This window comes from Coenobita brevimanus, chromosome 26 (assembly GCF_032717465.1).
Source record: "Coenobita brevimanus isolate Jiangsu-jjx chromosome 26, ASM3271746v2, whole genome shotgun sequence".
Taxonomy (NCBI): Eukaryota; Metazoa; Arthropoda; class Malacostraca; order Decapoda; family Coenobitidae; genus Coenobita; species Coenobita brevimanus.
This window is the reverse complement of record NC_136979.1, coordinates 48,558,608-48,574,363: the sequence shown is the minus strand read 5'-3', so window position 1 is coordinate 48,574,363 and position 15,756 is coordinate 48,558,608. Positions and strand designations below refer to the sequence as shown.

Sequence of the window (15,756 nt, the reverse complement as noted above, 5' to 3'; positions counted from 1 at the left end):
TAGCTACAGTAAGTCCCTGTTATTAGTCAATCCTCGTTATAAGTAGAATAACTTCAAGACAATGTAAATACTGGGTAGCCCTTTTTTTTTAATATAACTAAATCTACTGTAAATTGTAGAAAATTTCCCTCATAAATTCCGTTGTTATCTATAAAACTTTTTTGCCAGTTCCTCTAATACTGTATATGATAAAGTTGTGCTATAACACATCTGATTGAGTAATTGATTGCCAGTACATGATCCTGCCAGAGTAACATCAATGGTCATTGTCATTAGAACACATCAACAGACTTATAGAGAGGATTGCCTGTATTGTAGTCTTTCACACAACTGTAGACTGAACTATTGCTTCACATGTGATTGCCCTCTCCTCCACCTCAGGGGAGGGAACAGTGAATTCAGTGCTTCTGTTGAAATGTTTTCAGTACCTTTGATAAGCATAGGGTACATCTAATGTGGTTTATTAAGTGATTGATTTAGACATTGTCTGGTTTCTTGGGTGGTTTAGATATTGTTTGTAAGGTACCGGTTGTGAGAATTATGGTGGCCTTTAGACATTTGTGTATAGATATTAGGTGAATGGAATTGTGGCTGAGCAGTTCGGCTGCCAACCCTGAAATAGTAGGGTTCCAGGTTAAAGCGACCTCCACATTGAGGGAGGTGGGAGTTTCTCCCATTATGCTAGTCCCCATGTGAGTCCATTGTGTCCTGGTGTGGAGAGGTATACAGAAGGATGGGAATTTATGGTCATCTTTACAAGAAGAGGAAATAACCATTAATGACTACTTCATAATTTTAAGGTATATATCCATAGCAGTAAGAGAAGACAACAAGGGACAGAAATAGGGGCATGGAACTCCTGCTTTCAGACTGATGTAGGATGTGGTTAACACTGCTGCCCAGTGCTTTTGTTGCAAGTAGTGTAGGGCCTGGTACAAGGTACAAGCGGAAGGGTTGTTCCTAGGTACTCTGTCCTCACTTTGACTGGTATGCATGGAGATGCAAGAATAATATATTACATGCCTCCAGTATCAATGAATGTGGGGAATTGGATTAGGTTTATGGCAAGAGTTATGAAGATAAATTTATTGCACCTTTAGTAATCAGTGAATGCAGAGGGTTCATCATTGTCTTCATGCTGTAAAATACTGTCCGAGTGCCAACAGGCATTTGAGCCTGCTATGTTGTCTAGTTGAAATGACAGTATAATAACATATGATGTAATCACTGAGGGAGGTGATGCTTGGCACAAAGCCTTACAATGTCATCAGCCCAGTGCTGTACTTGTTCCGAGTGATAAATGGGATAGGTAAGGTCCAGATGCAGGAAAATGGTAACGGAGATAAAACTGTAAACATCATGCCCAGTGAAATGGGCCAAACATCCATTCAATAATCTCTCAAGCATTCAAAATTCTCTCTTCAATCCAACTGGCATACAGTAAGTCCATCCATCCATCATCCAATCCTACATTGCCCCATGAGGAGCGTAGGAGCCCGGAGCTAGGCAGTTGGTCCTGACATTTAAGATGAGAGTGACCAGCCTCACTCATCCCTGAGTGGCATTATGTGAGCAATAAACCCCAACCACTCCTTGGATATAAACCTTCACTGGCTTAATCCAATTGGAACACAATAATTACCCACTCAACCACCAGGTGCCAAAATTTGGTTATATGGTTACCACCCAGCGTAGTACCGGTAAATGGTTGCACAGTCTAATTTATTCCTGAAAGGCATTCAGTTAATACACAGTGAATATATTTGCAATTTTATTGGGTCCCCTGTGTAAGTAGTGTATAAGCCCAAACAGTATTTGAAGACAGAGTGCTCACTAACAATACAGGCGTCACTAATGTCTACATGACACTTAGTGCTGAAAGTCAATAAGAGGTGAAAGAAAACCATCTACTGTACATCACCAGAAGTTGCTAGAATTCTATTTGTGATCAATCACATTTTGTACATGAAGAAACAACTTCCTACATTATCTTGTTAGTATGTGTGGCCAACCTAGCCAGTAACACAGAGACTCAACATCATTGTATCAGTCAAACAGCCATACTTAATAGAGATAGCAAAAGTCAGGCAAGCCCCCCAGTTTGACACCAAAGATGCAGTTTTACACTATGCACACTTCTCTTGGACTTGGATTAGTACATTTAGCCCTTTGCAACCAAATCCTTTTCCCAAAGTCAACCAGTGGATTTTGAATGGGTTCAAACACTTAAAATTTTGGTCAACAGCACATGCTTTATCCCAGTTGAATCATGATGAAACAGATGTTTGGCTTCTCAGCTTAGTATGTTGAAATATGACTTGTGAGATATCAGTTGCTCACACTGGTTCCATAAATGATTGTCATATATTAGAAGCTTGCATGAATATTCACTCTCAATTTTTAAAAAAATGCCATACAGTCTCAGCATTCTGACAATGTCAAAGCTTGCATTATAAACTTGGGAATAAGAGTAACACAACAACACTGAGGCAGCTCAAATAGGCCTCCACAGTAGTTATCTAAGGTCAGTAACAGGCATAAAAATATAATCCGTGCAAACTTCAGCATACCAAATGAATGCCCTTTCAAACTGGGGTTGTACAGTCTTACAAGCTATGTGAACTCTGGGTAACAGGATTCATCTATAGTGCCGTGCCATTTTTTGAATTGGACATAGATTCATCCTGGTAAGCTCAGTTGATGGCCTAATTGCTGTGGGTGATTTATATATATATATATATATATATATATATATATATGGGGAACTAAATTCCTCAAGCTAGGCCTTCATACATCATATAGGCCCACTAGGTGACAAGAGAGCATTACCTCCCCCAGCAGGGCAGCTACCCGCGCGGGGTGCAAACTCTCGACCCTTTGGTCTCAACTCAGGCGCTCTACCACTGAGCCACCCTGCCCCTTAGTTGCTCTGGAGGGTTGATTTTACTAGTAACACAAGGAGACTCATTTCTGCCTTATAACTAAGATTTATTGAATTTCATATCACAACTTGGTACAGTATTAGTTGAGTGGTTTAGTTTCATCAGGTAAACAAAAAAACTATAGCCCTCCAGTGGCATCCCAGAACACTGTCCTGCATACTAAGTAGTCAGTAAGTCATAACCCTTAAATCATCTGTGCTAATTGTCTGGCTTCCCTCCACTATGTGATGTTTCTGTATTGGAAATTAATTCCTCCTCCCCTTCCCCCAAAAAAGTCACACTGTTCCATGACGACCTAACCTGATGGAATGTTTATGTATTTAATTACCTCTGTATAACAGTATTACCTACTCTCACAGTCTTATATACTGAAACCAAGCTTGATCAGTATGACCATTAAAGAATTTAACCTATTCCTTATGAATCAAGTGATGAAACAAAATTAGTTGAAGGTTACTGTTAAGGGGGGCGAGGGGAGGTGCATTCTCACTGCGTTTACTGTCAAGCATTACAACTGACTCCTTTCACAAAAACACAGCCAAACACTACTCTGTATATATCTTAGACAAAAAAAATCACATGACTGGGCCATATTCTTGAGTGGCACAGGGGATTCATTTGCCTCAGCAATTTATCTTGTATATCACACCTTAATACTAACTTTGGGGTGACATTGGATTGGTTGATGGATGGATGGATGGTTAATACTGAAATTGCTTGCATCAATCACATACAAGAGGATACTTGAGTGTAATGTTTAGAATAAATTGGTAAAGAGGAGGTTTTATGAAAACTCCAAAGCCACTAAGATTATGACCATGTGGCCTAACCCATCAGTGTCTGCAACTTGGTAAGGACTACAATAGTCAAGAGCAAGTCTATACACAGAAGTAAACAACTCAAAAAATGAACTGACTATCTTTATGCAGTCAGAAGTGGTTTTGTGTGGAGTAATCACACTGGTAGTGTTGAAGTAATCTGACAGACACACAAACAAAAATTTCTAAAAATGTAATGTATCCAGCATTGTACAATTAAAAATTAGAAGCCATGACATTAGCTAGAACATGGTTAATATATTTTTGTAGCTACAGTGTTGATGGGTGCCAGTATAGTAAGCAAATGTTAATAATTACAAAGTTACTCTAGTATTATAGTTAATACAGGTTTAGAGACAGAATGAAGTAGTTAGATCTATGCTAGGTGCATGAAGAGGTTTGATGAAGTGATCCCAACGTAGTGGCCCGTGTATCTTACGACACCTTGGCAGAGGACCACCCCCAGTAGCCCTTTGGACCAAAGTTCTTCCCATAGCAAGCTGAACAAAGAAAAGGGATATATTGAGACCTGATACATTTTTTATCCAGTGTGCAAAACACCCTGACACAGGACTCTAATAGATGGTAAACCATTTTAACCAGTGTACATTAAGGTATAGACTATGATTATATATATATCCAGACACCTTAATCCTGTAAGAAGTGGCCACAAACAAATCGCCTTCATGTCACCCTGTTCCTGGCCATTTCATTGCCCTGCTCCCAGCTCACACACCCCTCTCTCATATATATAAATACAGTATAGAGAGAGAGAGAGAGAGCAACCATACACTTGATAAAAAGTACTACCTAGGATGGGTCTAGTGATTTTTCATATTTTGAGTTCAGTGGACCTCCTCTACGTCACTTGTAGTGAAGCTCAGCAGAGCCATCCAGAGTATGCACTTAGCACTACTCAGTTGTCTATGACTACCCCCCCCCCCCACTCCTGTCCGAGTGCCATGTTCTGCCTGTCACTGCCAGTCCTGTCCTCCATATCTGCTTTATTCTTTCAGAGCTTTTAGATAGTGTTTTGTACCACATGCAAAGCAACCTGTGAGGCATTCAAAGTCCTGTATGTCATTTTTTCTCTGATTCCCACTCACTGCTGTGTAATATGGCTTCCCCCATGGGCCACCCCTTTTCCCTTCTTTCTCTCTGTTTTCTTCTTTTTCTTGGTTCTCCCCTTCTGGAAGATTCCATTCTTTTCCCAGGGTATTGTTCCTTTTTTGTGTCTTATTTCTCCCTGGTCTGTGATTTGCTCCCTCTGTGCATGTACATTCCTCTGTATGCTGTTTCCCTCTGCTTGCTGTGAAAGTAATTGTGCCTGGCACTGAGCTTCTCTGCATCTTCCTCCTGGCTCTGCCTTTGTGGGTCACTGGGTAGGCTGTGTTGTATTTTAGCTGGCTCCAGAAATCTTTAGATGGTGAACTGCCTTGGCTTTCATCAGGTTGAATTGGTGCTTGTAGGATGAAGGCAGGTCACCCAGCACACTTCTCCCTGTTTAAGAGCAAGTCTTGCTCAGCTGTCTCACCAGATTTACCCCCCCACCCCCCAAGTCATGACCATGGGTGGGAATTCTCATATTGTATGTTTCCTTCCCAGACGTCACACTGACTAGTCATCCATATCACTCGGCTGGGCATGATTTACTTGGTCATCTCTGGGGATTTACACACCCTAGTCTTGACCTAAGTCAGGAGAAATGTTTCTCATAGTCTTGCCCTCATGGACATCACACCAACTAGAGTGTAACATCATGCCTTTTCACACTTCAGGACACATTTAGATGTGATACAGCATTCCCTTTGGAGCACTCTACTCACTCTCACCCCTGGTGGCTTCAGACAGAGCTGCATCCCAAGGGAGGACATGCCAGGTGGTAGATGAGATTTCTTGCAGGTTCTCCTCCTCTAGTTTGAGGACACATCAACCTAGTCATCCTTACTACCCTTTTGGCTACTACCACTTGTATTTAGCCAAACTCAGATACTTAGTGGGGTGCTTGGCATAATCTTAGAATTTGCAAAAACCTGTCTGACATCCTTGTGATTCCTGTCCCAGCAGACTGGATCCACTTAGCACAAGCTGATCAGACTCTATCTTCTCATGATCCCTTGCCAAATTTTTTTTTCTGTTTGTCGAATAGATCACCTCTAGTTTAATGTTCACTCTAAGCTTGATCCTAAGTTGGTCAACCCTAACAGTCAGCACAAGAGGACTGCAATAGCTGTTTCAGCACATAGCATTTCCTCTTTGACTTGTCAGATGTAGCCAATAACTTTGAAATAGAGAAACATTGAATCACAGAGCTCTTGACAACACAGTCAGGGTCTTTAGAAGACCCACTTTTACCCTGGCCTTAACTTCTTGAAAAGGTCTTATTAATGCAGTACAAGCATGAGTCCAGCTACCCTCTCCTTAACCCTCCAACGCCGGGCTATTTTTACTGCGTACCACAGTGCTCTCTTTCTCCCCGCACAGGAATTGTTCTGAAAGTAGCCTGTTTTCAAACCTTAAAATCTCGGAAACTATAGCAGTTAGGGCAACAAATTAAAAACCATACTGCTCAACAACTCTTCATCTTCATGACGGTTATAGCCGTCACCCAGCGTCCCCAATCCACAAACTTTGCATAAGATATAACAGTCACCCGGCACTTAGAGGTAAAGGAATAAACTCTGTTGTTAATATTGCACCATCCAGTCCGAATTAACACAGAACTGAACTGCATGTCAACTTCCCTAAGCAGTTGTCTTGGATATCAAAGTGGGTCTGGCTCCCTGAGCAGTGCCATCTGAGGGAGATCATACTAACACATCCTTATCAGTCAACCTCTGTGAACAACTCACTTCATGGGTGTCCCCTACACTGAGGAGTCAATCAGTAGGGACACTTCAAAATGACACTATTCCCATCTCCAGTCTCTTGCTACCAAACAAGCCAGGAACCTTACCCCAAAGGGAAAAGTGACATCCATCTCAAACACTTCCAAGGCCACTCCTGAATTTCAGGGTTGGCCCTCTCTCTGTTTCCATAAAGCATCTGAACACTGTCCAGGTGCATGACTGAGGCAGATAAGTTGCAAAAACCATAACAGTATGGCTTTGGAGCAGATGACCCCCCCCTTCCCCCCCCCCCAGCAGTGTGGGTTATGTACATGGTATCACCAATTCATATCTCACCTTCAATGAAAAACTGTGATTAAAATCCATACCACACAGTTTCTCAGGATGGTTCCAAGTTCCCTAAACAACAATCAGAGATCTCAACTGGAACTTCAGCGTCCAGGACTTTTGTCGGAATATTCCAAGTGGTCATAACTGATACAGTCAAGCTCTGTCCTCACGTTGGTCAATACCTCTGGTTCTTCCATTATGTGACCTGCAACATCTAAATATGCAATTAATAAATATAATTCAATCCTCATCATGGCACGGTTACCTATGTGGGTGTAGGATCAACATACAGTACAATCTGCAGTATCCATTGCTTATGATGTCAGACTGTTTCATGCACCATGTGCGCCGATACTTTTTGACCGAGTATACCTAACAATTTATGAGAATCTTATGACCCTTGTCATTACACTGATGTCTACTTTTCTTATTCTTGATGATGACAAACTATTTTACTCAGCTTACGGGAGACCTTTCTCAACAAAGGGGTTATTAAAACCTGTTTCTTTCACTGCTAGGTCTCTCCTAGACTGAACTATTAAGAAGTGGTTGGACTACAGAAAACTAAACAGACTTAAGAGATTAGTATCGTTAATTCTACCAATTAAAACTGCCAATGGCATAACAGTTAAGTGACCATGTGTGAATACTTACGGTTGCAGTAGATATCCTGTTCACGCTCCCGGATAGAGTGAGAGTCAAGCTGCTTGTGGCATTCACGGCAGTTAAAGCAGGCCTTATGCCAGGCTCCACCAGCAGCCATTTTGCGCTCTGCCATGAACACTTGCTTGGCTGTGGCAGGGAACAGTGGGAGTTTTTTACTGTCGTGGTCCACTGTGCTTACTTTAATGTCACTTAAGTTACAGCATCAGTGATCTGAAGATGGATTATAGGGTATTTGTTTAACCTGATGATGATCCCTAACCCCTTTTAGCTCAGGTGATGGCCAGACACTCGTACAGTCAGACTGGATGGCTGAGCCACAGAACTGACTAGTAATCAGAGAAACTTATTCCTATCTCATAAAACTGGCTTATAAAATTTCATGCAACTATGACTTGATAATAGTTGTGGGAATGGTTCACTTCCTTCAGGTGCAAACAAACTGGCTGTATTGGTCAAACAGTAAGGCCAAGAGTTGATTCATGACACCAGTGATATATACAGTTCCTGAAGATGTCTGAGCTCCAAGTAACATCACTATTAATTTCGAACCCATATATCTACCAATACCTGTACACATTAAATAACAACCATAGTGAATTATTACAGTAGTTTTTAAAAATCTAAATTTCCAAAATTTTGTATAATGCATTGCCAGAGAGAGAGATTGATTACTATTCATAGCCTCACTTCATACAGTAGTTATCAGTTGGACACTGCTGATACTTACAGCATCTGACACAGTAATCGGCACCTCCCCACTTTGGTTTGACTGGCCTCACCACTGGTGCCGGCTCCTTCAGTGGTGCTATATATGCCTCCATTGTGGCTGGCACATTGCTCTTTGGTGGACCATTCTATGGGAAAGAGGATCGTCATCATCATATTTCCCTCTACAGTATACTGTACTATTATACATACGATAAGTAAGATCGTACTACTGTATATCGTTTATAAAGACTCCAACATGCTTGCATTCATTGGCCTTGGTCACCTAATGGCAGCTGTCCCCAATGTTCAGTCTTTGCCAGCCTGCCAATTCAGTCCTTTATCCCTGAGGTCACATTCTATGATCTCGTCCTAGGCCTTTTTTTTTTTTTTTGGTGTGCCTCTCGCAGCCTTACATCCGACATTCAAAGCTCGCATCTTCCACACCCCTTTGTCATCTTCCATCCCCTCAACATGCCCAAACCATCTCAATCTACCCCTCCACACCACAATACCAATATATTCCCGTCCCATCCTTCCTCTCACCTCTTTAACCACAATCATGCCCCCCCCCCCCTCAAGGCCTCAGATTCAAGGATGCACTACACATCCACCTAATCACAGGCATTTCTGTATGTTTGAGCTTAAAAATATCCTTTTCCTTTACTGCCCAGGTCTCACTGCCATACAGCATTACACTCCTAACACATACCACATACAAAGAACCCTTTGCATGGAGGGTGAGCCCTCTCAGTGTCAGGAGCAGCAGTCTCTCCAGCTTTGAACTTCCTCCATCCACTCCTTACCCAAGCACAGAGCTAGCTCCAGCCCGAGCTCCAGCACACAATATATCCCCCAAATAACAAAACTCCACACACTCAAGAGATTCTCCAACAAGATCAGTCCTTTGATGCCTGACAATCCCTACATGCTCTACCCGACACATCCCACACACAAAATCAGCACTATTTTGCAGTCTACCTCTAAGTGCTTTCATTACCACAGTGACTATGGACAAAAATGCCAGGAGGGTCTTTTGCCAAGGCCGCCCCTCATAGGATCCAGCATCATGCAATAAATACAGAAGATAAGATGATGAAAACAAAGGAAAAGTGATGCCTTCCTCAGCATTGGGAGTTACTGCTCTCCATCATTATTTTGCCACCTACAGAAATTGCAGACCTGATATTTTGTGCCATCGTCCATGGAGAGCACCCCAGCACCAACCCCATAACCATAACCCTTGGGTCCAAAGAGGCGGCCGTAGCAGCTCTTGCAGTACATCTCCTCATCATGCTCAGTGAAGGTGCTACTGTCCAGGAGCTTGTTGCAGTTGGCTGGGAAAGAAAAAGTACTTTATTAGTAACTTTCCAGCTGATAATGCACAAGGTAGAAAAAGAGAGTGATGGGGGGGAGAGAAACAAAATTTAGTGGATCCTTATACTCTGTGATGGTGCTGCTGTCCAGAAGCCTCATGAAACTGAATGGCCAGGAATATAATAAGATCAGTAATTTCACTCGATAATGGACAAATATTTTGTACCATTTAAAAGTATGGATAACTTAAATGTTTTTTTTTAAATAAACAATATCTGTAAATTCTGTCACTGAAGTACAGTAAAAGTTTGTCAGTTTCTCAAGTGCTCACACTGATGCAAACACACCACTAGTGACTGCACGGCGAGTGTTTTCGGTGATCTCCCCTTCTTCATTTTCTTTTTAAATATCTTTTTCAATCATTGGAGGTGGATGTTCTTCATGAATATCATTCATAATGTACTGTATACTTCAGGCAGCCATAAGTGAATAACTGCACTGTCAGAAACTGATGTGCAGGTGGTGGACAAGAGGCAATCTGCCGGAAGACTGTCACTTATGATGTGCTCCAAAGCTGACAGATGGGCATGCCAGCGTGGACCTAAGCTGACAGGGGGTATACAGGTCTCACCACAAAGCAGCAGTAAAATATACATCTCAACAACCAAGTGGCAAAAAATCAAATGCTTCATTGAGATGTGCATGTCTCAAGGATGTCTTGTCAACCAGCCCAAATGATCTGGAGTTGGCCAGATTAAAATGATCAGACATTCTGAAGCGGTAAACTTTTTCTGCTATCTAGCTATGATGTAACTATGATCCTCCAGTCAGCCAGCAGCCCGGCCTCAGGAAATTTTCATGAATGATCTTTATATAGACAGCTGTCTGGATGTTGCTACTCCTCACCCCCTTGGATGGAAACGGTCCAGATGATGATGATCGTTATCTATCTGTAAGATAGATCAGTCTCCATTGCAGCTAACTCATTTTGGAAGCATTGTTTAGTGGAAAAAATTTTCACTTCAATACTCACTCTAGATTGGTTACAGTGAGTTTGATGGGTGCAAGGTGAAGACTGAAGTACAAACATGCAATCTTGTACACAATTTCAGCTCAACAAAATCAGTTGGTATGTTTTCACGAAGGAATGGAGAAACTATCACAACCTGAGTTTCATAAAATGTAATAAGCCATAGTTGTAAGGTAGGAAAGAATCCCCTTTGTTATTAGTCAAATCAGCCTTCCAATCTGACCAAACATGGTCATCAGCTGGGATGAATCGGGTTAAGGACCTCCGTCAGGTTAGAACAAGCACGCAATAGTTCTTCTATCTATATATTACCAGATGCCTTAATCCCATAAGGGGTGGCCACAAACAAATTGCCTCCATGTCGCCCTGTCCCCGGCCATTTCAATGCCCTGCTCCAAGCTCACACCGCCCTCCCTCATATACCTCCCCATTCCATCCCTCCATCTCATCCTTGGCCTCCCCTTCCCTCTCCCCCCCTCCATTTCCTCGTTAGTCTCTCGCTCTCCATCCTCTCCACATGGGCAAACCACCTCAGTGTATTTCTCCTAACACTTTCTATCACATCCACATCCACACCACAATGCTCCTGCACTCTTCACTTGTCAGTCTGTCTCTCCATGTGACTCCACATGCTTTTCTCAAAGAAGTTATTTCTGCTGCTCTCACTCTTGACTTGTCCCTCCAACAAGGTCCAAGCTTCACTTCCATACGTTAGAATTGGTATCAGTTTCATGCAGCGACTTTTTTACTTCTATGCTCACTTCCCTGTTTCTAATCACTGCTTTCAAAGAACCAGCAACCTTTCTTCCTCGTTGTACACTTTCAAGCACTTCATCTTCTAAATCACTGCTTTCAAAGAACCAGCAACCTTTCTTCCTCGTTGTACACTTTCAAGCACTTCATCTTCTAAACCTCCATCCATTCTTACTCATCATACTACCCAGGTACTTAATTGCACTCACAGTTTCCATTTCCTTCTCGTCCAACCTCACTGAACATCCAGTGACTTCATTTTTCTCGAAGACCATAACTTTATTCTTCCCTACATTCACCTTTAGGTAGATACTGACCACATTTGATGCACATCTTGTGGTAGGGGCGACCCAACACAATCTTCTCCTCCGCAAAATACACGGCCTTCTGGCACCTGGGACACTGGCCTGGCATCCTGACTGGGACTGTTGGTGTTACCTACAGGAACCACTGATGTCCAGTAGTTTGCTTGCACCACCACTTGCTTTCACACACCTGTAAGGAGGGATTTACACATCACTATCTTCAACTGCAGCATTATTAGTGTTATTACCTCCGCCAAGGAGGTTATGTTGTCACCCCTGTCCGTTTGTCTGTTTGTTGGATGGTTGGTTGGTTTGTGAGCAAGATTACACATAAACTACTTGATGGATTTCCACGAAACTTGGTAGAAGAATGGGCCTTAGCTTAGAGTAAACTCCATTAAATTTTGGTGCGGATCCAGATAAAGTGTGGATCCATTTTTTTTTTTTTTTTAACACTGCGAGATAGGGTTTTTTCGACATTTTCTTAAAATTTTCAGTGAATACCGTTATTGCATGGATGTTGATGGCGGAGGTAGCTATCGCTCTACTGAGTGCCATTCTAGTTATTATCTGCGACACTGTCATCACCATCTTCATAAAACTATTATTATATTCAAAACCAATGGAGTGAGTTTAGAGGAATAACGTGAACTAATAATAACCCTTACATGACGAGTGTTTACTCAAAGCTACAGCACGGTACATAAATCGTATGGTGTGGCAAGATGGGTTAGTGAATACTGGCAGAGTGGTGCATTATACTATTCAGAAGATTGTATATGACATCAGACCAAAGCAAACAGAAACAGGATCAAACTACTGCAAGCAACAACAATCACACGCTGTCACTTCACTTCCTTCCCTCTTAACAGTTTAACAGTTCACTTCCTCCCATCCCATCAATGCACACTTTCCCACCCCAGTTAACATTCATCACTACCAGAGGTCTACCCAAATAGAATATCAGTAGAAAGAATATAATACACAAGACGTCAACGTACTGATAGGATTAAGAGGGATGTTTCCAGTCCCTTCCCTCTTCAACACCTACCCTCATATATGCCAGTTTGATTTAATGTCCCTGTTCAGTGATGATACCTTTCTACAACAAGCCACTCTTCCACAAACTGTACCTTTCCAGTGATGATTAGCTGCCAATGCAGTGCCCGCTATACCCCTGCTGAGCCGCCACCTTTCCCCCCCCCCCCACACACATCCCGCTTTCCTTCTGATGTCCCTACTCACTGATGACCTCACTTCCCACGCCACGTAACCCTCCTGCATGTTCCTGTAATGTGATACAGTTCCAGGTGTAGAGAGCTTTATGTACCTGCACAGCAGTGTACTTCCCTTAACCCCTTCATTCCGATGAGGTCTTGTTTGTTTTACTCCTGCTATCCCCAATTTTTATCACCTCTGGATAGTTTTCGAACTCAGCAGGTTAGATATGGCCTTCATTAACTTCTTTATTAACAGAGGTCTGTCCTAACCTGAATATAATCGTCTGGACGCAGCAAGACTAACCAAGAGAATACGTCATAGGACTAAAGGAGTTACATTCACCATACATTATAAGTACATCTCTTCCAACGACACGTCACTGATTTTTCCAATAACTGAATGTGGTTGCCGGTATGGAGTAATTTATACCTCCCTCACTTGCACCCCCCCCCACCCTTAAGTGCCACGTCCGTCTAATTGAGTGATCGACAAGTTGCGTTAGTCCTCGTTCTCTATGTCCATCCTCATTGCTCCAGTGCACCTCGGAGTCTCAGATCAAGACTGTATAACATAACAATCAATATTAAGGGCTAAATAGTCAGTGCAACACGGGATCCATGTACAAATTCTAGTAACCTTCTGAATCCGGTTTGTTGCTTTATTGCTTTCTTCAGACTATTTTATATAACTTGGAATACTCTCTTGGAACGTTAGAGGTTGATCATTAAACCCATCACTTCAAGATATCTCCCCTTTCCACACCTCCAAAATTATACTGGATGATATTCGACACTGATACATAAACAAACTAGGAAAAACTAGACAGTGCGGCCTTGAACTGCAATTGTTTTGATGTAAAGTACTCTCACGGAAAACATCTTTATACCTGCTAACATCAGATGACACACCTCAGGGATTAAAAAAGTGTAAGATGTGATCGGCTGACAGGGGAAGGGGGTGGGGGGGGAAAGGTGACCCCCTCCCTCCCTACACACAATATTCTTAATAATTTCTTAACCATTTTCTCAGGTGTTAGATTCCCACACATTTGCGTCAAGGCCACAACATATTGAAGGTAAACCAGAAATTCATCTTAATCACAGTATCATTATGGAATGATATATTTTTTGTCAAATCTGCAAAGTAAAAACGCTTAACTACACGTCAAAAAGCAGTAGTATACATTTCATCACACACAGATAGACAGATACAGTTAAAGAGATAGATAACAAAGTAATCAGTATTACAAAAACTTATAATTTCTTTTTTGGTCTTTATAAACTGCTGTTAATGTGGTTCTGCAACCTTCCCTCATATATCCTTTGCCCCTCTCCTTCATCTTCCTCCTCACTCTCTCCTTTATATCCTTGCTTCACTTCCTCTTTCTCTCAGCCAATTCAATCTCGCAACAATAATATATCGACCCCACCTTGAACTCGCTCACCTCCCGCCACCCCAGCACACCACCATCACACTCCAGAACTGCATCTCTCATTACCGATGAAATTGGTAAGAAAAAGATCACATATTACTTTTCCTTTGTACCGAAGATGAAAAAGATCACATTATTTCTCCTTTCTACCGACGATATCTGAAGTACGCAATACATGTAGACCTTTAATGTACTCAAGTTTTTTCAGCATCCAACGCAAGTGTATATTGGGTTGCGTTTCGTTTGACTTACCATTTACGCATACACAAAGGTCTTTAGTAATTAGTTCCATGACGAAATCTACTGGTACAATACGCTACCCTGATAAATGCGTTACTAAAGATATATTTACGATACTAATAGAATTGTAGTAAATGAAGAAACAGTCATAGTCCCAACTATGACCACAGGCCTGTTTTATTCCTGTATTAGTAACCGGGTAATCTTCAACAAAGTATCCCATACGTCTTCACTGTACCTGGTATGAATCAAACAGGTATTGTACGAGTAACCCAGTGGTATTTCAAGTAACTCGTCACTCCTCATCAACTACACACACTTCACAGCCACAACACTGCCCACCTGATAAATAACTACTTAATCGCTTTTATCACAACTACCAAGATAACACCAGTCACAGGCATTTCAAGTGTTCTTATCTACAGGAATTTCTTTGTCTTTGTAAGGTAACAATCGCTATGGTATGCAATCTGTCGGCGCTCTCTCAGACTCATAGGTGATAAGGCTCTGCACACACACACACACACACACACACACACACACACACACACACACACACTCTCTCTCTCTCTCTCTCGCCTACCGTTATGATTATTATTATGAAAACATAAACGCAGAAGATATCAACGTGTGTTTTGGACTTGTTTCTTTGTTTTATTGTACCTGTGTGTGTGTATCTGGTGTGTGCGTGTCTGTGTAGTGTTTAACTTAACGTGTTTGTCTGTCTGTTAGCGTATGTAAGTATGCGTTTTAGGAAGAGTTCAGCGGAAGTGAGGCAAGAGTGAGAGTAAGCCAGACGGAAAGGGAAGGGGAAGGGGAGGGGGAGGAGGCAGGTAATGGAAGGGAAGAATTACGTGCACTCGCTACATTCCGCCTGCTGACCTCACGACCCCCAGTCTCTCTCTCTCTCTCTCTCTCTCTCTCTCTCTCTCTCTCTCTCTCTCTTCACTCCTAACTTACCTTTTACCTACAACCATCTCTTTGCACCTATCAAACACCAGCACTTTTTTTTTTTGTCATGCCTACCTTTGCTTTATATACTTCAAACAAACTACGACATTTCTCCACTACATTCTACAACCTCAACTCACTGGCATCACGGCATCATCTGGAAACCGAAGCGCACACACTTCCCACTCATTATCTCT

At 42.0% G+C, this 15,756-nt stretch overlaps 1 protein-coding gene across 1 annotated transcript in view; it reads right to left on the bottom strand.

The window, feature by feature from the left end:
• Positions 1 to 3,702: 3,702 nt before the first annotated feature.
• The window catches only part of LOC145394109 (cysteine and glycine-rich protein 1-like), a 46,657-nt gene continuing 34,603 nt past the window's right edge, over positions 3,703 to 15,756 (bottom strand). Inside the window, exons 2-6 of the mRNA XM_080268089.1 lie at positions 11,728 to 11,905; positions 9,493 to 9,647; positions 8,333 to 8,459; positions 7,594 to 7,731; positions 3,703 to 4,260 (exon numbers count right to left, since the gene is read on the bottom strand). Of these exons, the coding sequence (XP_080124215.1) occupies positions 4,196 to 4,260; positions 7,594 to 7,731; positions 8,333 to 8,459; positions 9,493 to 9,647; positions 11,728 to 11,824 (582 nt within the window). The 5' untranslated portion in view covers positions 11,825 to 11,905 and the 3' untranslated portion in view covers positions 3,703 to 4,195. The remainder of the gene's footprint in view (positions 4,261 to 7,593; positions 7,732 to 8,332; positions 8,460 to 9,492; positions 9,648 to 11,727; positions 11,906 to 15,756) is intronic.